Here is a 27,363-nt window from a genome sequence, read left to right as displayed (position 1 = left end):
TAATATCAAGTACATCGTGACAATTTAGCTGGTAAGAAAAAATATAGATTGTCCTGTCTGCCTTTGCACAAAATATTTTTTAGCACATTTTCAATGATTAACATGGCTTAAGGCATCGTTATCCTTCTCTCAGTTCCTTGGATTTTCTTATGAGTTTGTCTCATTTTTTTTGTTGTATTCTTTGGTGCTTTCTGTTTTTAGAGGAGGAGAGGGGGGAAGGGAGGTGTGTGAAGGGGAAACTCTCTACTTGTAGGAGTGTTTTATTTGATTTTGAAGGAAGGTACTGTCGTACTCTTCCATTTGCCTCTTGTCCTGCTTACTTGGTTTTTCTTTCATTCATGTGACTTGCACTGCAAGACTTGTGGCTGAGGAATTTCCAAAGCATTCCTTTCTCTTTCCTGTTGAGGTTAGGTATGACAGTCCACGTGTGTTCTTACTGGTAGATGTGCATGCTCTTTATTACTAGAGACTTTTTATTTTACTATTGCAGTAATAATGCTTTCCACTGTGCTATTCTTTATGCTCACATAAGAGTGATTTTTTTATCAGCATGCTCGAAGGAGCAGAGTTGTACACTACCTAATATTTTAGTAAACAACAGGCCTTAAGGTCTACAAACAGGTGCCAGTAGTTAGTAGAGATTCTTCAAGCTTATATTTCATTGTTTTCATCACTGGTTCTTACTTTGACCTTTGTGAAAAATTATTTCTACCTTGTGTTATCATTGTATTCAGACTGAAGATGGTTGCATCACATCCTTCTATCCTGTGAGTGAGACACATTCCCTGGACACTGCAAAATTTTTAAATTCTCACGAAAGAATGAAAAAATCCAGAAATTCAGTAGTAAATGCTGCCTGGTTTTGGTTTTCACAGATTTTCTTGAACTTGCCTGGTGCTGCTTTTTATTTTTTTTCCTTCCCTTTATTATTATTGTTGTTGTTGCTTCTGTGGAGACAAGTCGTCTTCTCCTTGTCTTCTAGAGGGGGAGGGTTTCTGTAACAGGCAGTGAAAGCAACACAAAGTTCCATCACTTCTGAGGAATGCCTGGTGCTGGAAGCTCTATCTTCTTCCTTTCTCTCTGAACCATGACAAGCTTGAGCTAACATGCACAGAGGCATGTTGGGTGTCCCAGCTAGCACATTCCAATCATGCAGAACACAGTAAATGAACTCCACCCCTGCTTTCTCTTCAGAACCTGAGAAGTACTATACATTCCAGTTTGTGCTCCCCATGCATTTATCTTCATTCTGTTAATCTTGTATGGACCACTACCGGGGTTCTGTCACCTTACTATGAAGAGAACCTGTTTCTTAGGAGGGCTTTCCATTCAGGGCTGTAGGAGCTATTTTTGAGCATTTGAACCGTAACATTTTAGCAAAATTCATGTGAGCAATATGAAGCCACATGTAGTCCTGTTGATGTCAATATCTGATGTATTTTTCCACATCAGTCCCATGGACCCTGTGCTTGCAGTCTCTCCAGTGTCTCATCAGTGTGTAGTAAAAGCAACAAAATATGCAGTCCCCAAGAGGTCATAACTTCTTTTTATCTCATTGATAGTTCCAGAATTATTAAAGCAAACTTCAGAGTTGTATTTTGGGCACTGAAGACAGAATGTCTGAATGTAATTTTATTTTACTTCTATTTATTATGACTGTACTCCTCAGTTTTTTTCCTTCTCTCAAGAATTCTCTTTGGTTGTTAAGAGTGAAAACAGACCAGCTTTCTTCTTAATGTCCCTAGAAGCTGCCTTTGGCATGGCCAGTGCATCCTTCGTGTTCATTCAGTGCTGGAGTGGCTCTGTGGCTTAAATATATGCATCTGTAATGCTATTTTGTTAAGCCTGAAAATTGTTGTGGACCTTCACTCAGACTGTGGAGTCATGCTCAAATTTTTAAAATGTTTGACATCTCAAGGTCCGTGATCTCCAAAGGAACAGAGAATCTTTTATTTTTAATTCTTCTGGAATTCAGGGTAATGTGGAACATCTGCCACGTTGTTGTATTAAAACATGTTTTGTTCTCATGGTATATATATACTGAAGGGCAGTATCACCCTGTGTACTGAAATAAAAAACAAATGAAAGGAGCTTAGCAGGGTTTGTTCAACTCCCAGATGTCTGAAATAGCATCACAGATGAACTGAGCTACCTCATGTCCAGGTTTCGCATTGGTGTGAGAGACCAATGTCCCAGAGGTCGTCTGAAATTAAATAATTACCTAGACATGAGAGCAAATTTGCTAAATGGACAAACCCAAAATTCACCTAGCTTAGAATCCTCTTTCTGGCAGTGGCAAGGGCTTGCCAAATGCCTAGGAAAAATAATACTTCACAATATCTCTCCCAAAGTATTATCTTAACTTGCACAGATCTCTGACTCGAGGTCTTCCTGATCCAGAGATAACTATGTTCTTTGTTGTCCTGAATAGCTTTTTTCCTTCTACCAAGAAGCTGCTATTGGTTGCTTTTGTGAACCTGCGATCAAAAAAGCTCCATATTACAAGCGCATATGAGGGCCGCTCTGAAAGCAGTGCTTCCTATTTTATCATGTTGTCCCATGACATCAGAGGCAGATGATGGTGGTATGGCAGTAAAGGTTGAACCTTCCCACCAACGTTTTGTAACGTTTTGTGAGAGATGACAGAACAGGGGCAGCCTGACACAATGGTGTCTGACATAGGAATGTGTATGGAGCAAAGGTGTGGAATTGAATTCTTCCATGCTGAAAAAATGGCATCTATCATTAATGCTTGCTGAATGTTTATGATGACCAAGCAGTGGATGTCGCCACAGTTGGGGTGGAAGGTGTTTCATTTCAGCAGTGGTGACAGTGGAGTGAAAAACAAGACACGTTCCAGGTGGCCATGCAGATTTTTGAGTGCAGCATGCAGGTTCTTGTTCATTGCTGGTGGAAGTGCATAGTTAATGGTAGTGACTGTGTTAAAAAATAGTGTTTTGTAGCTGAGAACTTGCTGTACAACTTGGTGTTGTAGTTTGAATGGGAATAAATAAGAGACATTACTTTCAGAGCAATCTCGTGACAAGCCAGTTTTTTCTTCTTTTTCCAGGAGGGATTCCCAGGGCTCTTGTGGCTGAGGAGTTTACAAAGATGCCCAAGTTGACAGATTTATTCAATTATTACTGTTTCTAAAAAGATATTTCCTTGTGATTTCTCAGATTTAGCTAACAGTAACAAAGAGCTGTTGATGTTCTGTTTGCCTGGTTCTGGATGCTTTCCTCGTCTGTCTCTGAGGTCTCTGAAGTTCATTCCACCTATGTGTTCTGAGGGGGCCATGCTGCATCTCCTTATGCTAGGGATACTGACTGGCTTCTTGTCAGAGCCATATCTTGCCTGCAAGGTGAGAGAAGCCCTTGTCAATAATTGAGAGGCTTCTCCAGAGCTACTTCCGTGCTTAAAAGGCTTGTTCTTCCCACCAGTCAGCATGTTGAGCTTGTTTCACTAGGTCTGCACATTTGTGAGATCTGGAGGAATTCATCTGTTTCATCGCAGTTCACCTAGCGATGGTTTCCATCCAATGATTGACACTTATCATGGTGAAGCATTCTGCGTAGGGCTGATGTGATGTTTCAGGTGAAAGCTGACACAGCTTATCATTGGTACTTGATTTTTATTTTTTTTTTCTTGTTGGTCACAGGAGGACTTGGGTGCCTTTTGGATTTGCTAGCATGTTGCATCTCTGTGTAGGTTTCTGGTCTTGATGCAGATTGTTAGCATTGAGGTAGTGTTATGAGTTCTGATGGCTGATTTGCTCTCCTTTTAAATGGTGCCATTTAGAGGAAGCAAGTTGTACAACCTAAATGCACCTTCAAAGTCCATACTCAAACCAGTTATGTCAGTGCTTTTCTCTCTCTTCATGACATCTCATACTATATGTATCAGGGACTGACTTTACACTTTGTGCCCCTGGAGTGAATAAAGTCTCTTTATAATCATGGGTCCAGATGCTTCAAATGGCCCTTAAGTCTGTATAAGTGAATGTCTTCCAACTTCTGCTAACTGCATGAAGTCTGCTACAAGGTGCTGTTGGAAAGGCATCTTGCACCAAAGGTGGATTATGTTAAGCAGTCCTCGAATGGCTGCTTGAATGAAGGATTTTTTAAACGCATCTGGACAGGTGTGTACTCACTGTTTGTGAATGTGCACAGTGACTTTTCTTTTAATGGGAGAAGAAAGGTTACCTTCATGTGAATAAACTGAAGTTTTTGAAATGAGCATTCCATAGGTACTTGTAGTTATTATTCCTTCTCCGAGTCCCAGAGGAGCTTCTCAAGGACAGTCCAACGTGGACATTATAGGGGATGAAAAGTAATTGGATACTATTTGCAAATATGCAGCCTCAAGGTTTAGTCAAACTCAATTAATCCAGCCTAGTTAGTCTGTCATTGCAAAGAGCATTTAACAATTGTCCGCCTGTCCCTTCGTGCCCTCCCCTTTATGTTGTTCATCTCTTCTTTCCCTAGTATCCACTCTTATGCTTCAGTGACTTTACTGTTAGCAAGATTAGCTCACTAATTTTTGGAAAAAAGTAACAGTGAAGAAGGAAATCCGTGTGCTCTAGACAGCAGAATAAGGCATGAAGAAATATGCAGTGTAGGAATAGGCAGGGCTGCACCACAGTTACTGCTCAAAAGTTTTTAATGTTGGATATTGCCATGAAAATTGTGCATCTGAAGGTTTCAATTTCTCAGTCTATAATTGTTTTGTGAGTGAAATGAGGTGAGTTTATCAAGTGAGAACTTATGTGAATTATCCACGGATGAAAGAGGACACTGCAAAACCTTAAGGTAAGGTTTTCACACAAGTGAACAATCAAGTAAACTCCTCTAGAAGCTGTAGAAATTGCAGTGATCCAGCCCATCTCCTCACCCACAAATTCTCCTTTCAGTTTGCAGCCGCACGTTTGATTTATTTTTGATTGGCATAACAAAGCAGGAGCCAAATGAGTTGAAAATAAAGCTACATTCTGAACTTTGATGTTTCATCACGTGCCAGGAATTCAAAAAGCTTTGCTATGTTGTTTGAGAAAGCATTCTATCATCAGCAGTAATAATAATTTGAGCAATTAAATTAAGCTATCTCCATGCATCTAAATAAACAAATAGATTGTGGTTCTGTAGAGTGTGCACGTGTGCCAAGTTTGAGACGTGGGTTGTTGTTGAAGTTGTGTTGTTTTTAACGCAGAGGCATTCTGCTTCATTTAGTATCAGCTTCTAGAGTTTGAGCCAAGTTTGGCTTGCAAGAGATGCTGGTGTCTTTGTGGAGCATTTTCTCCAAGATCCTTTAAGGGGTTTTCATATAGATGAAGTTTTTGATATGCCTAGCATTCTTAACTGTTTTCTAGTCTGGGATATTTTAAAGGGAAGTATTAAGTTGTCATTCTGTTCTACAGTGATTTCTTTAAGCTGGTTTATCAACTGATTAACGTTACACATACATCACTGACCAGTAAGAATTTTCAAAAAATTTTGCACGTGAGAAATGCATTGTTCAGAAGTGATGAAAAGTTCTAGGATGTTTATATATATATATAATATATATTTGGGACTGCTGGTGTGCTTCGTCATTGACATTGATTTTTTTTGTCACTTGTTTTTTAAAGTGGGTGAAAATTTGTATTCTGGAGTATGAGTAGAGGTAAATGTTCACTACTTTGCTTACTTGGGAGGCTGAGATTTTTGTGGTTGGTACAATTTGTTTATGACGACTTGGGGTTGACAGAGGACTACAATTGGAGCTAGTCAGGCAAAGTGTAATTCAAGTGTGAATATTCGAAATCCTTGCCTTTAGGGATAGAAAACTAGTCCAAGCTCACAATGAGCAGAAGTACGCTCTTAAGCAGACTTTAGTCAGCAGAGTCTTTGGAGGGACAGTGCATTTGTTACAGCTTTCCCTTAGAAGGTGACAGTGGTGAGGATTGATAGTGGTGGCATCCATCTCTCTTCACCAGTCGAGCTCAAAGTACTTGACGAAAAGGATCTGGCAAAAAGCATTGGTTCTCTTACTCCTGCTCTGCAGCTCTGGAGAAGGAGGTCAAGCTGTAACGATTTGGACAGAAATGGCTGACATATATTGCATGGGGGAATTCCTGAAGGAACCTTTTATCCTGCTGGAAAATACCAGTCCATGAGAAACAATGCTTTGCAGAAACATGTTGCGTGTGATGAAAAATTGGTTTACAGAAAAGTGGTTTTGAGAAAACTTTGGTTTTATATTTCAAAATGATTTTATTTCAGTTCTAGCATAAAATGTAATAAAGACATGGAAATATGAAATGGGCAAAATATATAATATATTTTATAGAATTGAACATATTAAATAAATCTGAAAAGATTTAGAACCCAGTTTCTTTGGTTTGGGGTTTCCTAAAGGGTTGGGTCATTAGTTTGTTCTGAAGTTGCTCATAAACTTAAATATTTTGACTTATTTTCCAAAGGAAAGACATTTACAATTGTGAAATGGGCTTTAAAATAAGCAAATAACTAGTACAGCTCTGCTAAGTTCCAGTACCACGTTCACAGTTCCGCCTCTGCTTCTGCTTTGCTGTGGGAAGATAATTTATATCAGCTGTTTTTCTTGGGATACTGTGTTGTTTTTTTTTAAATGCAAATTGTGAATCAAAATCAGTAGAATTGGGATACTGCTGCTCCTGTTCTATAGCACCATGATTTTCCCCACTATTGATAGCAGTGTTTAGCAGGTGGATAACAACACCAGTGATCAGAGTGCAAACTGAAGTGGAGTTAGGTGAGAAAGAGAATAAATCTTACATGAAAGGAACAGACCCAGGTCTGTCAGAGTAGATCTGTACAGACTGCAAAGGGAGCTAGAAGTAATTTTTTAAATAGACAGAAGTGCATAGAATCAAACTGTAGGAATGCTGGTATATGTTAATGTTGCTTCTCTCCTGTTTGAGGACTGATAAAGTGGATAAGTTTTGCAATAGCTGCTTTTAGTCTATATATCTTAGTCTGTGTTTTTTTCACATTGTCTCTGAATGTGAAACACTGCTTTTAGGTTCTTTGTACTTAATGGGTGCTGTCTTAGATTGGAGGGCAAACACCTGCTCACCTTTAAAATGGTGTAATTGCTTAAAACTTCATTTGGGTGTATTATGCTCGTGTGGCTTTTCTGCAGATCAGTAAAGAAAGGAGAGAGCAGAACATACATCTTCATTGTGCCAGAATTTTTCTCCTTATCCAAACATTGCATTCTTTTAAATTTGCAGATAAATCTGGTGTTTTAATTGTGAAGATCTTAGAAATGTTTGAGGAGTGTATGATACAAGTTGCCATCTGCCAGCAGCTGGAAGAGTCTCCTGCTATCATTTCATCCGAAGACCTTGTCATCAGTACAAGAGAACCGATAATCAAAGTCCTTTTTGCAAGAGAGACAGCAGCTCACCTGAAGAGTAGGCCACAGGATGTCATCCACATCTATCCCCCATGGTAAGTAGAGAGAGAACTGGTCAAGCTTGCTGTAGTGCTGCAGAATAAGGGTGCTGCAGGTACTGTGCTTGTCATATTTCTGTAGAAAAGAGCTTGGAGGGTGCGGAACAGAGCAGTCTTGTGGTTGCTCATCTGTCTCTGCCAGGCTGAGAGACTTTGGCAGATACCTTAAAGATAGCTGAGATAACAACTAAATGTAATGCCTCTGGTCTTGCTTGGGGCTTCAGTTTGACTTTCACTTAATATTTTTGTGTTTTGAGTGATAGAAAGGCAGGAGCAATGTCTTATCAATGATAAGGCCAATAGAGTACATACTTTCTCATTGCAAAGTAGTTCAGGAATGCTCATCTGTTGATGTTAGTGCGGGTATAATGTTTCAGTGGACAAGTCTGTGTTAACTGTGTAGCGCCCAGCAAAGACAGTGCCAGCTCAAAATGGGGAAAAAATAAATGAGAGATTAACGCTGTTTTCTTATGAAATCAGTAAACAAGCCTTGATGGTTTCACACTGCTGCTGCTGTCAATGCCGTCAGTTCTCCAAATCTCTCTTCAGAGCAACTAGTTAACCTCTTTTTTTTTTTTTTTTTTTTTTTTTTTTCAGAACTCTTTAAAATGTTTGGTCTAGCTTTGTGTCTTTCCTACATTGGGTTAGTTTCCTGGTTTTAAGGGGTAGCACAGGGTGGTGAGATTTGTAGTAAAGTAATTAGTTGTTAGCACCTGTAGGTGGGAAGGTCTGAGTGTTTAATGAAAAAAAACATCAATAAAACTGGTACAAGGGGATATTACTTCTCTCTCTTTCTCACACAAATTACTAAATAGGAGATACTTTTCTTCTAATGGATCAGCATTCATTATCTGAAGGTTTTTTGTTTTTTTCTCCAAAATACTTTTTCCTATTTTGCAAAGGCCCGTATTTATTATTATTATTTTTTTAAGATCTTAAAGCTATCTTAAGATAGCTACAAATCTTTTCTGGATTCCCTAACTTGTAATTTCTCACTTGTTGAAAGAGATCTAGAAATTAAAGGAATATATATAATGTGGAATTCATTGCGGCTACAGATGCAAGTGCTGATAGGTGAGATGTAAATAGGTCAGTAGCCAGAGGAATACAGCTGAATAGAAATAAAATCCTGCTCTGATGTGTCACTGGTTTGTTTTGTTTTGTTTTGTTTTGTTTTGTTTTTTCCCTTCCAGTCCTCAAGATGCAATTGTTTGGTCTCATTTCCCTTTTCTTTGGTGCTTCATTACATACTTTAAACTTGTTTTTGTTTCCTCATACTTTATGTCTCTCCCCTACTGATTTCTACCTTAGTTACATTTTTCTCTTCAGGTTGTTTCTATACCACAAGACACTGCCACAAAGCTGTATCTTTTTATGGAGATCTTGAACCTAAGAAAGATTTCAGTAACAGCAAAGCTATTTTAGCAAGGATGTGACTGAAGTTGTTTTTTCTTTTACTGAACAGTTGCTATTGGTAAATGTGCCATGTGTAAGTCTTGGGTTACTCTAGGTTATTCCTTGTGTGCTTGGGGAAGATGCAACTCTGCACTGATAAAATCCTTTACAGACAACAAGCATCTATTACGGTGCAGTACAAGTGCAGTACTCTCATCTGTTTGAAAAATGTTCTCAGGTGGACATAACAGCTCATTCCTGTATATATGCAAAGAGTATAAAGTGAGATTTCATGGGAAAACTTCATTGTTATACCGCTTCTTGGAGTGTTTTTCTGTTTGTTTGTTGGTTTTCTTAGTAGGATGTGCTTTTAACGTAAGCCAAGGCTTATTTCGTAAAAGCAGCAAGTTTTGGCTGAGTCTCCAGAGTTGCTTTCCGGGCTCTGAAGGCACTTTTTTACTAATCAGATAGGAACAAAATTTCATGGTATCTCATCTTTAGTCCTATTTTCTATTGTTTAGGCATTATCTGAATGTCAGTTGTCTCTATTCACTCAAAGAGAAGTGAAAATAACTTGGGCTGGATGACATTAAACTAAACCTATTGGCAGGAGATGTGGGGGATATTTTTGTTTTTGATTATTATTTGGCACTTCTAGTTTACATTACTGGGAAATTGGACTCGTACACACAGTGGAAGTTTCATCTATTACATTTCCAAGTTTCTATTCTGTTGAACTCTTGAGAGCTTTTAACACTGAAACGTAGTTTCTGTTACTTTGTACTGAATTTGTACTTCCATTGCCAAAACCAAATACTGCTTGATAGAATGCTCTCCTGGAGTATAGCATTTTGTGATGTTTTCAATTGTATACACCATAACTATGTTGTTATACGTATGTAATTCCGTGCTTTCAAATTACGTTCTTGAGTAGATAGGTAAGATAGCAGATGCATGGACTGCTGGCTTTGATATGTGGCTGCATTTCTGAGCAAAACTTGAGTGCATCATTTTAGAGCCTTTTCAGTATTAGACTTGGCTTTTTTAATTGTGTATGCTGGGAACTTAGTGCACAGCTTGGTATGTGAGATGTCTCAGACAGGAGACTTGCATAAGTACTTTGGGAGATGGTGTTTACATATTTGTTGACATGATTGTTGGTATTTGATTGCATACAGAATCTCATAATACTTAAGCACTAGAATGCAAGCCAATTAATTAAAAAAAATTAAAATACAGGCAGATAGCCAGCCAGTTGTAAGTATCTTATCAACTTGGACATTCCCCATGAGTGGCCCTACTGACTTCAGGGGGGATTTATTTAAGAATCCGTAGGATTGAGTTTGGATTTCTCTATAACTGGACATGGATATCTTGGATATATCATGGATATACTTCATATCAATGCCTTCTATCTTAGGGCACATAATACACCGGTCACTTGCTATAGGGAAAACTCTATTAAGCTGATTAACATTTTAAAACCAGTTTATCTGGTGGAACAAAGAATTCAGCTACCTGTTCTCTGAGCTGTCTGATGTGAGCCTGCTCTCATTTGAGGCTGTATTGAGGTATTATTTCAATAGTGTATTGAAATAAAGCTTATTAAGTTGGATGCATCATGTGCAAGCATGTTGCACGTTTGTGACTGGAGGTGGTTTGTGCTTGGCCAGCTAGGAATACAACAGACAAGAAGTCAGCCCTGCCTATTCAGGTTTGCCATTGATTGTCATCGCAGTGCCTGAGCAACTTTTTGAATTAAGAATTTGAATGATACTTCATAATTTTTACAAACTTGTTCTGAATCGTTAAGTGCTTCTAGCAGCTGGAAAAGAAAAAGCTGCTGAGTATATGTGCCTTGGTTGCTAAGCCTTTATTTGTTTCACAGAAATGTGTATTTATCAAAAAGTGGTGACTGCTTGACATTTCCAGGACATTTAAGAGTAGGAAGAGAGGCCTCTAAGTTCCACTGGAGATGATTTTACAATTTACCTAGGAGTTTTTGTTATTGTTTTTTGTTAAAAAAAAAAAAGATAGAATACAAATTAATGTACCTAAAGAAAATGATATGGAGACATGAGTGTCCATTTTTCAGACAGTAGATCTTGAGCGTAGTTCCTTTCAGCCATTCCAACCTCCTGCTTAATGCTACACCTGCTGTCAAGTATTCAACATAAATTGACCTGAAGAAAATAGTGCAAATTCTTTTCCTTATTAAATTTAACAACTTTGAAAAGTTTTGTGTGTATTTCTGAAGTGAAACTATTGAAGGGATGTTGATATTCATACAGTCATTGAAAATAACAAACAAAGAGTGATTTGGATAGGCTCAGAGATCCATCCATCCAACTAAACAATGATCTCTAGCTCAGGAGGTTCACTTGTTGCTGATATCTGGATGGCTGGGACAGTATGAGGAGGAAAGTGCCTCTTTGTGCTATTCTATTGTCTGCAAACACTGACCATTAAGAACTGCAGGAGACAGGATTCGTGGCTGGATAGCTGCTGTTCTCTGTAAAAATTCTCTGTTTAAAAACAATTTATTTTAGGAACTCAGTATGGGAAGTATATAAAATGCTTAATGCAATGACATCGGCAAGTAACTTGAAAGTTATACTTGTTTCTCTTAACCTATGAAACCATGGGGATTCGTAATTACTCAGATTTGAAAGTGTTCCAGTGCCTGGTGAAAGTGTTTAATGTGAACTTCTCATCTCTACTTGTGTTACACTACACTCAGGATCTCCTCAATGAAAAAGCTTTTAAAGAGTTCAAATTGTTATACATTTACTGTCAAGAAGAGCTCACACAAACCATCGTTACAAATCAGCTAATGTAATGAAAGTAATGTAATGAAACCTATAATGAGAGTTCTTTAAGGTGGGCCATTGATATAAATGACTTCTAAGCAAGCTCTGAACAAGTTTATGTAAGGGAACAATCTAGCTTTGTGAACTTAAGCATTCTACTGCTTCAAAATTATCCTGGGTATGATGTAAGCTGTTTCATTGGCTTAACTGCTAGACCTAACATAAATGGATATATCTCTGTGATTTTAGCATTGTCTTAATACAATATCTTGCCTATTGCATGATCTTAACTTTGTCTTGATGAGCAGTAAGAGTGAGCTAAAATTCAGGGAACTAAAATAGGTATTTTCAACCAGTGTAACTGGTGTTAAAAAGTGTTTGCCCTCCATTTGATGAAGACGCAGACTTTTTATTACTGCTGCTCTCACTGGTTAAGGGAAGCATTCAGGAATGCTGTTAGAGAGTAACTCTCTACCACAGAATCATGTGGAAGGAAGGTCCTGGACTTTGTATGTTAGAGAAACGCAGAAATGACCAACTGCTGTTCTACAAGAAGTCTCTATCCTTTCCTTGTTCCACAAAAGTAGTAATGTAAACATGAGTTAGACATACAGAAATAACATCTTTTGCATAAACTCTATTTCCCTACTTGCTCCCCAGGGAGACAGCTTCTCTGAATGCTCGGTTGATCATTTAGACACAAGTGATGTATGTTCACTGTCTTCTTTTGAAATCTAAGCATTTTTAAATAGATATCTGTACATGCAAACACTTATACATATAAATATTCAAACAGATGAAAAAGAGGAAAAGATCAGGAGTTATATCCCTCCCATCAGAAAGATGTTGGCTCTGTCTTTACATTCTTTCTTTGAAGATGTTACAATAGCAGAGCGGGAGAACCCTGATAAGCGGCACAAGGCTCACTCAGAAGATAAAATTCTACAAAACTTCAGAGTTGTAAAGCCAGTGTGGGCACTGTGTCTACAGTACATATGGAATGACCTTCGAGCCAAAGATCATATCATGTCATCTACTTGGAAATGCTTTTCAGAGATGCTGCAGTTGTGAAAATCAAAGCTCCTTTCAGAAGTTGAGACAGCTGCAGGTTTCTTGCATATTTTCTTCATATTTTTTGTTAGAACATACATTTCCTAGTACAGTCACTCAACAATAGCTGAGTTCTTAAGAATAGGAATACTTTTATGAATAGAAAGTTGTCTTTAAGAAGCTTTTGATAACATTTCTTCAATGCTTTTGTTTTATCTGCTTTGATAGAGTAGTACTTAGGATTTACTCATTTTTCCATTTTTAAAAATGTTTGCTCTTTCCTATCCCCTCATATGAAGTTGATTCTGTAGAGCTGCTCACGAATATCCTGTTTTATACCCTTAAAAAAGAGCCATTTCTTAGTAGCCAGTGGATGCACAATTATGTTCCTTCATATGAAGTTAAGTTCTAAAATGACGTATCATAAAAATACAGACCTACAAAGCAGTGATTCCCTGGGAAGAACATTTCATTTGTGCCATTTCTGTGATTTGTCACAACCACCTGAAGCAACATACCTGGCATTTCAGATGTGGCTTATGTATAATAAACGTAAGAACACAATCGGTCATTTAAATGAGATGGAATTGTTTATTTTTGTAACTATTCTGTGGAAGCATTAGATGAATGTCATACCTCAAAGATTAGAACCCCAAAAAACAAAAATGAAATAATTGTTCTCTGAAAGGGGATTGTTGTGGAGAAAAGAATGGAAACACATTTAAAGAACTTGAGAGGCTTAAGAGACAGTAGTTCCAGAGATCCATAAAATATTAAAACTGGGTTTTTAAACAAGGCTATTTCTAGTTTGCTGGTTGATGGTATCTTGACATGCTGAGAAAAAGGGACTTTACATTGTATTGTACCAACGTGCTGGTTTTTTTTTAATATATTTATTTGCTTTCAGCTAAATTGGGGGGTTTAGAAGCGAGGGATGTGTTTGTGAAGCAGCAGCTTCATAGCTTGGTTTTTAGATCAAGGTTGAAATGCATTCTTATCAGCAGGAAAGCCTCCAGCAGAGGTAAAATATGTAGCTTTGTCAAGATGGATGTCTTTATTGTGTATACACAGACCGTTGTTATGCTCTTAGGCTCTGGAGGGCTATGAAGGCTGGCCACCCTTCTGCCTGCACAACCCTGGCTGAAACCAGCCTAGTGCCTTGTTCCTGAGAAGTCACACTGTGCTCCAGAGAGGAAACTGCTACCAGAATGACTGACTTCGCAGGGGCCATTGCAGTTGGAAGAATACAGGAGGTGTAGAAGAGAGGCAATAAATAGCTTATGCTAGGGCATTGGTTTTCTACAGTTCTGTTAAATACTAGCTATGGTCCAGTATTAATCACAGAACCAAAGAAACACCAAGGTTGGAAAAGACCTACAAGATCACCGAGTCCAACCATCCACCTATCACCAGTAGTTCTCACTAAACCATGTCCCTCAACACAAAATCCAGATGTTCCTTGAACACCTCCAGGGTCGGTGACTCCACCACCTCCCTGGGCAGTCCATTCCAGTGCCTGACCACTCTTTCAGAAAAGCAATATTTCCTAACGTCCAGCCTGAATCTCCCCTGGTGCAGCTTGAAGCCATTCCTTCTAGTCCTATTGCCAGTTACACAAGAGATTCTACCAAAATGATTGTTGTGTCCAGTTAATTGGAAAAATCTAAAGTATCTTGCTGTGATGGTTGTATACTGGGTAATTAGCACTCATTTGAGAACGTGTTCTTTAGGAAGAGAACAAAAAGAGGTGTTTTAAATATCTATTCCTCAGAGTCTGTGATGTTGTTTAAGTTTAAATTTTGAAGATTTTGGAAAAAAAATCAGTGAGAGTAAAAATGTCCTACCCTAATGATCACTAAAAATTGTTGTCTTTAAAATCCAATAATGTAGTTGAAATTTTCCAGCTTTTATGAGTGAGGAAATTCCAAGCATTTTGTAGTGACAGATACTGTTAGTGGGTAGTTGTCCACTGACGTCAAAAACAGAGGATGGTGAACAGCTTTGTTCATGTCAACGAAAAATGTACCGTCTTGGATAAACTCTGTGTTAGCAACCGAGCTATCAATGATATACGAGCAGCTTCACATGAGTTCCCATGTGCATTCACTCCAGTGCTGAATTCCAGATCTCATTTAATGAGCAACTGATGGAGCCAAGACCTGGCACAGCACAAAATTCTGCAGTCTGCTTTATCCAGTCATGAAGGAAAAACAAAATAAGTTCAGATGAACAAGTTCAGAATTAATGCAGGGTTATTAAAAAGTTGCGATTGTATTCCTCTGCTAATGTTTATGACTAACACATTTGGGACGTGTAAAACAATACTTAATTTGTAAAAAGACCATGTGCCAAAATTCCTGCAGTAGTTTAACCACTAAAGAGCGAGTTCTGCCTGTGTGAATGGGTTTGTTTAAATGTTTATCAGCGATCAGCTAATCCTTTTAAAAATTTACAATTTGAAAAATGAAGTTTCCTCTTGTTGAATTGCTGTCCAGCAGTGCTGTGTTAACTTCGTGGAATACAATGCATTTCCATAGTTCCACTGTGAAGAAACAGTTTAAAAAGAACAGTGCTTAACTCTGAGAGGGTGTGATGTGCTACTGTAATGGTAAGTATGTAGTTAGGATAAACATTTTTACATGCACTTCTGCTGGGCTTTGAACATGCTGAATATTGCACATCAATATGAATTCTCACACTAAATATGCTTGTGCCTTGTGCAATTCTGTATGGATAACAAGGTGGACAGGGTATGAGGTTTCTAAATTGTCATGGCTGCTGATTCCATTTGACATCACAGAATCACAGAATGGCCCTGGTTGGAAGGGAACTTGAGGATCATGAATCTCCAACCCCCCGCCACATGCAGGGCCACCAACCTCCCCATGTAACACCAGACCAGGCTGCCCAGGGCCCCATCCAATCTGGCCTTGAACACCTCCAGGGACGGGGCATCCCCAGCCTCTCTGGGCAGCCTGTTCCAGCACCTCACCACTCTCATAGTAAAGAACTTCCCCTGACATCCAGCGTAAATCTTCTCTCCTTTAACTTAAAACCATTTCCCCTTGTCCCGCAGTTATCAACCCTTTCAAAGAGTTGATTCCCCTCCTGTTTGTAGGCTCCCTTTAGGTACTGAAATGCTGCAGTGAGGTCACCCCGCAGCCTTCTTTTCTCCAGGCTGAATGGGCCCAGCTCCCTCAGCCTGTCTTTGTAGGGGAGGTGCTCCAGCCCCCTGATCATCTTTGCGGCCCTCCTCTGGACCCTCTCCAACAGCTCCCTGTCTTCCTTGTACTGGGGCCTCTACACCTGGACACAGTATTCCAAATGGAACGTGAAGGTGTGCTGTCTCAAACTTCTTTTCTCAAATGACATATTTCACTGTAGGTAAGCAAAGGTTAATGATGATCTTAGGCAAAATAATAATTAAAGAAGGAAATAATTATTTCAAAAAATGGTATGTTGCTTTCAAAAATTTCAAACAAATAGAAAGCTATTTCCCAAAATGCAGTATTTCAAACATTTCTGCTATCTGGGGGATGGCAGGGTGGAATCTCCTGTTACTTTTACCAGACAGATTGGTTTCACTGTAGTAAAAGCTCATGGAAAAAAAAAAATCCTCTGCATTTGTATTTGTGGTGGCAACAACACTTGCCTTTGGTATATAGAGCAATTCAACTGTGAAATGTTTAGTGTAGTCTTTTATGTGTTTGTCAGAGCTTCTCTTCCTACTAGTCTTCTGATTCAACAGTAACCATGCAATTTGCAATATGTTACTCCTCCCTCAGCCCTAGACTCTTTTGACAGCTTCCTGAGATGTCTTAAAAAGTATTCCTCTTGTTACTGTGCCAGCACAGCTCTCTGGCAGACCAAACATCTCCCAGCAGAAGTATCAGAGACAGTATCCAGGACACTAGAGGTGGTGTGCAACCATTAATTTTACTTTTGAGGGATTCACTGTGCATTTTGAAAGCCAAATCACTGATGTGGCTCAAGAAAGACCCAATACTTGCCGATATATCACAGGTTTTTCTTTTTTGCTTTAACCTCTTGAAGACTCCAGAAATGGTACCTCTCATTTTTCTCTCTTAAAGGAGTTAAGAAGCCTGTTGAACTTTTATGTGGATGTTTCTAGTTTTGATTGTTCCTTACCACCCCCTTTCTTAAGTTTGGCTTTTTATTATTATTACTATTATTATTTTTAATAAATAGCATGTATTTGTTATAGAGCAGATCGTGGTGCTGGGCGTGGTGCTGGCCTTTCCATTGTTTTCTTTGGGAGATCAGTGTCTATAGTCATGGTCTGTGGCTGGCATAAGGGAGAGGACTGCATCTCCACCTTTAAGCTGTTGCAGTTCGCACTACATGAGTTAGTGGAAATCCAAGTCTGTCCACATCTTCAGGTAATACCTTATAATTGTGAGCTGAAGCTGTAAAGAAATACCTCCATTTGTCATCTCTGAAGTGTTGTTGGGATGGGTGCTCTTGATCATAACTTTAAACTACTCCTGCCCTTCCCCCCCAAACAAACAAACAAAAAACAAAACAAAACCTGGCAGAATACCTGCCAGAGTGTTGCGTGCTACAACAAAAGGAAAACGCTGGAATTTATAGCACTTAAATTCTGCATATGACCATCGATTTAATTGATTGTGTTGTAATTTGTCTTCCCTGGATGGCAGATCGTGTTTGCCCTGAAAGTTGCATTTCTTGGAGTTGATGTTCATTTTTGAGAAACTTGGGCAGTGCAATTAAATGAGACTTGTGCTCATGGTTGTGTCTTAGCAATTGCTGCTTGTCTTCTGATTCTCCTAGCTTGTCATAAATATTAATTTAATAGGGCTGGTGCTATTTTGCGTGTTATGACTATAGAGACTGAGTAAGCGATGTATTTTATTGATATGAGGAACTTAAAGCTTTTGTAGCTATAAAGGAGCCCAGATTTACAACATATCAGTATTTAACAGCATAACAGTTAATCTTGAACTGAAAATTTCTTATAGAGAATAAGATACTTTTTTACCACCTACCCAAGCACTTCTTACCTTCTATCTCTCACACAAAAGATAAATAGGCCATCTTTGTTTCTTGCAGCCTCTTTTTGCTGATTCTCATTGCTTACAGTTTGAGAAGCTGCTTGTGTGGTGATCGTTTAATTTAGCTGGGAGATATTTCACTCCAGTTCACCTTCCCACCTTATTATATAGCAGGGAGACATTTGCTGGCTGTGCTCCAAACTGGACCTTTTTTGAAAGCAAACATCAGCATATCACATGAACAACTTCAAAAGCACTCCACTGAAGCCTTGAGAATTGGCTTTGGTAGTCGATCACGCCAGATACAGATATAATTTCCTATTTCCTGATTTTTATGGGACCTTCACTTTAGAATGGAATCACTTGGGGTTTTCTAGTTAAACTGAAATTTCCCTTATTACCAATTTAAGTTAGAGAAAAAGAAGAGAAAAAACTATTTTCACAACTGAAACATAGATAAGACATTTTGGGAGGGAGAGGGGAACACATGAGAGATTTTATTATTTTCTTAGGTCGGACTACATATTGAAGTGTTCTCTTTCTGAGCTTTACTAGTGTGACTGTGAATCTTCCCTATAGGTAAACTGTACATATTTAGGATTGCCTTCATGGAAGAGGTCTGAGTTTTGAAAATGTGTGTAGCTCTTATCTGAAAAGCCTCCCTCTAATGAGATGAAATTTTCAGTACTCATTTTCTGAATTTTTGTGGATATTGATTGCAACGATGAATTATTTTTTAAAATAATAGTAAACCTCCTGTGTTCCAGTCTGTGCCCATTGCCTCTTGTCCTGCCACTGGGCACCTCTGAAAAGAGCCTTTACAAAGGACTTCAAAGAGCTTTGTCCTTTTTGCACCCAGGCAAAGACAGCGTTTTCTTCCAAAACAAGATCCATGTGGATGGTTATTGCTCTTGACTGAAACTGGGCATGATCATAAACAAATATGTTAAAGCTGTAACTTGGAATGAGAGGTCGTTGGTCTGGGCTTGGGGAAGATGAGGCACTCTCCTGCCTGTAACTTCTGCCTTTGGCTTGCTTCAGCTTCCAAAGCTATTTCAGAAGTTACATAAACAGTCACACTGGTGATGCATTCAGCACTATGCTTGTTTTACTACTTCGTAAAGAGTGTTTTCACTTGAGTATGTTTGCCTTCTGTTTGCTGAGTTAGTTGTCCCACGGTTTTTGGTTTGGACTGTACTGGAAACTGTATCAATTAAATCATTTCTATTGAAAATGGTTGGTGGGGGGTGGAGCTTGATGATCCTTGAAGTCCCTTCATACTCAAGCTGTTCTGTGTGCCTATGATTCTATGAAGATAAAACCAAATAATATATCCTAACTTTGGGCTTTTAAGCACCACGGTCTCTCAGGAGTACTGGAGACCTAACTGCAGAAGCATTTAACTGTGGTGCTGAGCCTCAAAGGGTAGGACCATTTTGGATAACATTAAAATTATGTGAAAGCATTGTTCTCTCTCTGCCCACATAAATGTTCTGTTGAAGGTCAGTGGTGGGAAAAACAGTTAAAAATATATCAAATCTTCCAAATCCAGTGAAAGACTGAGCTTGGTCCTCACTGGTGACTAAGTGACGTCTTTGGCTACAAGGAGGTGCTTGGTGCATTGTTTTGGCAGGTGCCTTGGAGCTCAGCATGGCATGCCTGTGGCTGGCATAGCTTGCCTGTGTTCTTCCCACTTGGAGCTCAAGGTGGCAATGTTGTCAGCACAAGGCCAGGTAAAACCACCCCGCCTTGTACTCGATTGACTCACCTCTTGAATATCGCTTCAGTCCAGAGCTTTTTGTAAAATCAAAGCTGTGTGTTTGTGAAGCTGTGGTTTGCAAGAGAGATTTGTCATGTTTGTGTGATACTGTATTTGTGTTCCTTTTAATAACCATGGGTGTTATCTATTTTGAAGGTGGTACTGAGCATTAAGACAAGTCACCACACTGTTGACGCTATTTTCTTCACCATCCTCCCTGCATAATGAAGAAGGCCATGTGCCATTGAGTGTTAACACCTACTTTCTTGAAGATTTTTTCCTGCTAGTTGTCATTGGCATGGCCATCATGGTGAGCAAAAGCAATCTCCTCGACTCAACTTCCATTTGTACAAAACACTTGCAAATGGTTCAGAAATGCTCTGGAACTTTGACTTCTCCCTCCCCCACAGTGTTTACAAAGTTCTGCCTTAAAGCATGCTTGCCAGAGGAGAAACTGAGAACTTTCCTGCATGCCATGGGTTTTTATTCACAGCTACCTCCTGGCTATGGCATACTTTTAGCTTGATGAAAACCCAACAGACCGTTCCTGAGGTTGTTTTTCTTTTTAACTACTTCAAATGATCCTTTCCAAGACTTTTGTGCCTTATGATTTTTGACATTTTTTCTAAAACTTATTTGCCATCCTCAAGGGAAAGTACACAAGTTTTTGTTTGTTATTCTATACCATTCCTTTTGACTCTCTTATCTTGATTCTGCTGTGGTAAATCCATCCTTGATTTTACATGATCTGGGAGCCATTAGACATACTTAATTACTGGGTTCACCTCTCATTCTGTGTTCCTTACTGAAACTCTGACAAGATCTAATGGACTTCATCCATTTAGGAGATCAAATGGAGCAAAAAAAAAAAACAAAAAAAAAAAACATTCTTGACATACTTTACGGTAAGCAGAGAGCAAATAAGATGATATTACCTTTTAATCTCACACCCTGCTGCTAACATTTATTTACAACAGAAATGAGTTTTTTGTTGAACTTACCTAGTTGCTTACCATATTTCATAAGGAAGGCAGAGTGTGTGCATCTAGCTCTGTACAATTTCTCAGAGTTAAAATAAGTGTATGGTTCTGTCCCCCCTCTCCTGACCAGTCTGTCTCTTGAGGTTAACTACCCCTGCGTTAACTGTATGCTGAAGGCTTCTGGCTCTGTTTCAGTTTTTCTGAAAGATTGATTGCTTGATAGCTAGATCTGTTTCTGTGTGGACACTTTGCCTACTGCAAATGGTGCAGCAGTTGTCCATGCGAGTCCTTGATAATAATTCTTTAGTATTAAGAGTGAAGATTGGCTTTCAAAAAACAACTGGGTTTCTGGAAAATTTGTCAGACAGAAAGTGCTGTGTTCTATTTCCACAATTCAGATGGCAAGAGATTGGAAGCTTTCTTTTGAGAAATCCTTTTTTTTCTGAGATGTGTGGGAGACTTCCTTTTCAAAATTCCAGCTGGAAAAATCAACCTCCAACTCCAAACAGGGAATTATTTAAGATATGGTGGGTTATTACCACAGTATTAACTTCCTGTGATTATTTATTTCTGTAGTAATTGCAATATCACTTTCCTTATTGCTTTAAGAACACAGTGAATATGAAGGAATATCTTACCTTTGCACTGTTAGACTTTGTTAAACACAAAGTTTAAAGAAATGGAAATAAACATTTTGAATTTTTCTTTTCTCTTCTCAAGCCAAAGGGAAAGAAGAGACTTCTCTGTGATTACGGAGTATCAGTAACAAGCCCTTATAGCTATTAGGAGTCTGAAACTGTAAGCATCTTAGTAACCACGTAATTATATCAATAAAACTAAGATAAAAATAATTCCCAAACTTTATATACAGATGGTTCCATTTTACATTATAAAGGAAGTTTTCAGAAGTCCATTTGCCTAGAACAAAGTGTTTAATGGAACAGCATAATGATTGACCTCAGATCTGTGTATTCTTTTTTGAATGTAAATATGAATACCAAGGCAATTAACTCAGCAATTTACCAAGTCAGACAGAGTTGAAATTATGTAGGTAGGTATTGCTTTAAGCATAGTTGGCATGCTGTCTCCTGTGCTCTGATGGAATCTTGTTCAAATGTGTGTCAGCCCTGCTCTTGCTGTCTTAGCATTGGGGATAGTTCACCCTCAGGAAGTTTGGTTTAGATAAGTATCTGAAATTTTTGGGTACTGAAATCTGGAATGCTGCAGTGAAATCTGATGAGAACAGGCTCTCAGGATTGAGTCAGCAGTACAGTTGGATCAGCTTCTGTTGTTCAGCAATTCCATTGCCAGTTCCAGCCAGAAACAGAGCACAGAGATGCAAGAAAAGAAAAACAAAGGGGAAGAAGAAGTGTTCTTCAGGAAAACAAACAAACAAAAAACATATGGGTGAAAAAAAATTGGTGGAGGCTGTGCACAAAGGTGAGGTTTTCCTGCAGCCTTGCAGCCTTGAGTTTTGCTTCCCAGAGGGCTCTGCTCTTAACCCTGTGCAAGCAGGGCTGTGCATCATGGCAGTTGGCATCTGGGCTGTTTCACTTCACAGAAATGGAAAGTCCTCTGGGGTATGTAGTTCTCTTCTGAGAACCAAGTACTTGGAAAAATCAGCAGTCCGTGGACCTGGAGCATTAACTCTATAACTCCCAGGGCTTTACAAGGTGTTATGATGTGAAATACCGATAACAAAAATCGTAAAACCATGACACAGATATAAGTTCTAGGGAATTAAGGTTTTCTTTTCACTTGCTTGTGTCGCAGACCAATCTGTTTTCAAACAAAAATTTCATCTTGAAGACATTTCAGCAGCTAGTAGCATAAGCAAGAAATGTATGGAGCAGTAACCAAGAGAATAGAGTTGAACTATTTCTTACGGATCTCTGGGTATTGCTCAGTATTGCCAATTAACGTCAACTATGTATGTACATATGTTAAGAGTAACTCTGTTACTCTTGACCAAAAAAAATTGTAGGTATCTTTAGTCTTCTGAGATTGAATTTACAATTTAGCGTTCCTTTCTTCTGTTGCTGGTGGATGAAGATCAAAGTTCTTACTAGATTTTGTTGGGAAAGAGCTGCCCGTGGCTATTTGCTATAGGGCCTGTCAGTTGCAGGTTCTTGAAATGGCTTTCTGAAACAGACCTGAAGCTTAATCCTGTGTGCCACACATAGGAGGAAGTTCTTATTGTGACATCTTTCATGCTTTTGGCATTCCAAGGGTGTTTCTGGTGAGAGAAAGTAGAATGAGTGAACAACCAAAACACAAAGGAGGAGAATAGGTTTAATCTTCAGGGAGAACGTGCCCCAGCTCTGATCTCTTGTGTGTTTTGCGCCCATCCCAATTTCCATCCACGCTTCAATATTGCAGATTTAATATTCAAACATTTTTAAATGTTGGATTTTCAGAAATTCTTAAGTCTGCTTTTCAGGGGTGGCCTGCAATGATTTTAATAAATATAATTTTTGATAAGGTGATGTTTATTCATAAAAAATTGTTTCTAGGGGAAAAAGGGGAGAATTTTTCAATCCATAAAATATGGCTAAAAAAATTCACGTTTATGGCAAAAAAATTGTGTTTTATTTCTGCATATGGTATTAAAAAAAAAAAAAAAAAAAGAGAGAAAATGGAGTGTCAAGAACCAAGAACAGTACAGTGCCTCAGTGCCTGCAGGCCACTTTTGCTTGTGCTTGATTTTAGAAGGTATTGAGGGTACAGCTCACTTTCAGTGAGCTATAGTTAAATTTACTTGTGTGTGTATATATATATTAGTAGAAAAAACTAACCACCTAACAGACTGTTCTTTTTTTTCATTTGCCTCTAGCTGCAGTGGCTCTGTAACGCTGACTAATGATTTTCTGGGTCCACTCTGTTTTATATATTTAAATGAATGAGTCTTCCTGTTGTCATATTTTCCAATAATACCAATTAGTAGGTGATGCATTGCTTGAATATTTGTGACCTCTGGAGAAAAGGAGGGAAAAAAAAGTGGTTTTGGGTTTTGTAGCTGCTCAGATGTGGCCAACTGGTGTAATCAACATCTGTGGGTTTCTTGCCAGGAAGGCAACGTGTTTACCTCCTCTGTGGTTCTTCAGAGAGCAGGTTTCCTTAAAATCATAGATAGTATGTGGTTGGTCAGTGGACAGACATTTGTTTGTCCTTCTGGTATCAAATCCTTACGTTTGGAGAAAACAGCAAACATGTATTTTTTAAATTCTCACAAATGGAGTGAGAAGCTGGAAAACTGTGGCTGACAGAGCAGCTACAGGTTTGGAGACATCTGGATCTTGGTGTGTAAGGCAATGGCTAGGAAGATAGAAAGACCCTACCAGCACATAGCTGATTAATTGCAATCTATATTGAAAATGTTGCAACTGTTTTGCTTAGTGTTTCAAGAGCTTTTTTTCCATTGTGGTCAGTCATCAAGTCATTTGTATTTATAGTATAAATATTTGGGGGAATGTCATGTATATGAATACTTCAGTGCTACCAGTTGTACTTCCTGGATATTCAGGAATGTTGCATTCAGAAAAATTGCATTTCCTGCAGAAAATCCAAAGGATAGCTTTTTGTTGGTTTTAGAGTGATTAAATGATACGTCCTAAACTTTTTGTTGTACAATTAGAAGCATATGAAATAGAGAAGTATTTCATGAAGCCCTTCATTGCGTTCTCTGGAAAAATACTATTTTGTATTTTTTTTTTAATATTCCATCTCCTAACTTTGTGCTCAATTGGAGTGGGGGAATTAGGGAACTCTCCTTTGACTTCATCCTGGATTTGGTAACAGCTATTGTTTCTTTCTCTCCTCACTCTTTTTGTTACAGTAGCTTATTAAACCATGTGAAGATTTTTTTTCAGTCAGGACACTGTATAGCATTTAAAAATTTTGTCCCAAAAATATTATCATAGAACAGCCTGGGTTGAAAAGGACCACAATGATCACCCAGTTTCAACCCCCCTGCTATGTGCAGGGTCGCCAGCCACCATAGCAGGCTGCCCAGAGCCACATCCAGCCTGGCCTTGAATGCCTTCAGGGTTGGGCATTCACAACCTCCTTGGGCAGCCTGTTCCAGGGCGTCACCAACTTCTGTGTGAAAAACTTCCTCCTAATATCTAACCTAAACTGTCTTAGTTTAGAACCATTCCCCCTTGTCCTTATAATAGCTGGACAAAACGTATTGGAAGAAGTTAACTTCCTGGCTGCAATTTAACAGAGACACTCTTATTTATAGTTAACTAACACCTACTTTAAGAGTAGAATATAATGCCATTTATTGTTTCATGCGTCCTGGTAGACGTTACCCTGGATATCATATGCACAAAACTAAAGAAACACAGAACAGAAATACCACCTCATTAGTCTGTGTTTGTCATGTCATGTTGTGGAGAAGGAAAACAGGAATTAAGAAGGGAAAAAAAGAGAATTTGTGTTCCAAAATCATGTTTTATGAGGGCAATTTACCACCTATTTGGATATTGCTATCATGTCTTGATCTCTCTGGAATTTGTTAACAGTGGAAAAAACAAACAATCCAACGACAATGCGTGACTGGCTCCCTTGGCATGCTTCAAGGCTAAGTGCCTTGAAGGACTGAGAAGTAAAAAAGAAGGAATCATAAAAGCTGGTGTCTAAGCTGATTTAAGCCCACCAGGGATGGAAAGTGTATCTGAAGCTGGCACTCCTATTTAAGGGCAGGCAGAAGGGATACATAGATTGGCCAAAGCGCTGCTTGAGCCTGTGTAAGGGCTTCTGGCTGAGTCACCTTCATCCCTTGCTAGGCTTATGTAAGCCCTTCTCCTGTGGGGAAAGAAATAAACACCAAAAATAATAGGCAGTCTCTTAAGAAGAGGCTATTCCCCCCAAAACACTTGAGACTGTTACCATGCTGAAAAGGGTGGAGAAAAAGGGAGGAATGGGGGGGAAAAAAAGGGAAAATGAGCAGTGAATTCCATTAAATGGCACGTGTGAGCAGTTGGTGCCTGCCCTCCCTTCCTGAGCAGCCCTTAGCGGAGCGCAGCTTTTCCTGCGGCACAGAGCAGGCAGCAGCTGCTCCCACGTCCCATCAGCTGCGCAGGGCCTGGACTTTCCAGGCAGTGCTTGGCGGTGAGGCAGGGAGTGCTGCCTGACGTCAGGAGCTGCTCCTGGGAATGTTTTGCATTCCTCTTCCTGGCAGTGGTCAGGTGGCTTCCAGCAAGAAGGAAGGAACAGCCGCTTCCAAAAATGAAAAAAAAAGAAAATTAAATTAAAAAATGGGGGGGCGAGAGCGCGAGGAGGAAAAGAACACTTTATAATAAAAGTATTGTGGGGGAGGCACTCTCTTAAAAGCCAGATTGGAAATTAGAACCAGATGTTCTGCATTCGAAAGCTGCACAAATGTTAAATGCATCTATTAATGACTGTGATGGCTGAGGTATTTGGCTATCTGCCCCGCTTTAATCTCATTGCTCTGTATTTAAAAACAGTCGAGAAAAACAGATTTTTGTACCCGACTTTAGGCAACTTCTTTTATACAAATGTTTAAAAGAAAAAAAAAGAAAGGCACGATTCTTCTGGGAGATTAAGCCACACATACTAAAACAAACAAGCAGAAACATGGTCAGTGTTTGTTTTGTTCTTCTGTTAGTTTTAACATATGCTTTCTGCTGAAAGTTAAGATCTTTAAATTTGATTTGTTTCTTGATTTGTGGTTGTTGGATAATACATATAATGTGAGCTGGGTCAGAACATGTCATTACTCTTGTTTGCAAAGTACTTCCTATTCCCCTAACTCTCTCTTTAATGTCCCTGACAAAGTACATATTTAAAGCAGCAGCAGATCCTCAGTCTGAGCTAGATAATGTAGGAGCTGCCTTAGCCATGGCTGCTAACTGTGAGATAATTGCATCATAGCTAAAGAAAGACCTGAGTGCAAGTTACATTTTGCTTTCAAATCAGTGCCTCCACCTTGCTCATCATAGATGTTTGTGAGCACCAAAAGCTCCTGGAGGGTGCTTTGTACGTCAAGGGCAAATGGTTTCAAACTAAAAGAAGAGATTTATACTGGGTATAAGGAAAAGTTTTTTACAGTTAGGCAGTGGAACACGCTACACATATAGGTGGTGGCCCTGTCCCTGTTGTTACTCAGGGTCAGTCTGGACCTGTCTCTGAGCAGTGTGATTGAGCTGTAGGTATCCCTGTCCATTGCAGGGGAGTTGAACTACATCACCTTTAAAGGGCGCTTCCAACTGAAATAATTCTGTGATGCTCAGGGATACGAGATACCTGAGAATGCTCTATCTTCTGCAGACCCGGGGTGTTTCTCTGAAACAAGAGCATCTTCCTCCTGTCACAAAGCTCCATTTTACGTGAACTGTCAAGCTTTCTGTGTAAAGCAAGGACTGATGGAGGGAGGAAGCTGTGGTCATGTCTCCCTTCTGCTTGCAGATATGATGATGCCCTGAGTCCACATCAGCTTCGTAGTCCTTTCCTTTCTGTGCATCTCTTTGGAGGCCACCCTGCTCTGTACCTGGGTAGGGCATGGTGCTATGCTTTTAATCATTCCCATTTCCACATCCAGGGACAGACCCCATCCCATGGCAGGTTTAGCAGAGCTGCCCCCAGACCGTCTGGGTTCTGGGTGGCAGAGCCCCTACGACTGAAAGGGCTGAATAGAGCCGTGTCAGCCTCTTCTGGTACGATTTCTTAAACTGGCCTTTCCTTGTTCACCATCACTACGTGAAGCTTAATTTATTTTGTGATGAGCTGAGCTGATGTGATCTTGTGGGCAGTGTGCTCCCGGGGCACGCGGAGGGAAGCAGAGGAGAAGCAGGGCCTTTGGCAGCTTCACGCCGTGTTGACGAGTCACGCCTGCAG

The 27,363-nt window shown here is 39.3% G+C and overlaps 1 protein-coding gene across 3 annotated transcripts in view; it reads left to right on the top strand.

The window, feature by feature from the left end:
- Positions 1 to 27,363, top strand: part of SPIDR (scaffold protein involved in DNA repair) — a 198,857-nt gene that overhangs the window by 68,232 nt on the left and 103,262 nt on the right. For all 3 annotated transcript variants that reach the window (XM_048939560.1, XM_048939561.1, XM_048939562.1), the window contains exon 8: positions 7,250 to 7,469. In XM_048939560.1, coding sequence (XP_048795517.1) covers positions 7,250 to 7,469 — 220 coding nt within the window. The remainder of the gene's footprint in view (positions 1 to 7,249; positions 7,470 to 27,363) is intronic.

The sequence above is a fragment of the Lagopus muta genome, chromosome 3, assembly GCF_023343835.1.
Source record: "Lagopus muta isolate bLagMut1 chromosome 3, bLagMut1 primary, whole genome shotgun sequence".
Classification (NCBI taxonomy): domain Eukaryota; kingdom Metazoa; phylum Chordata; class Aves; order Galliformes; family Phasianidae; genus Lagopus; species Lagopus muta.
This window is presented reverse-complemented; position numbering and strand designations above follow the sequence as displayed.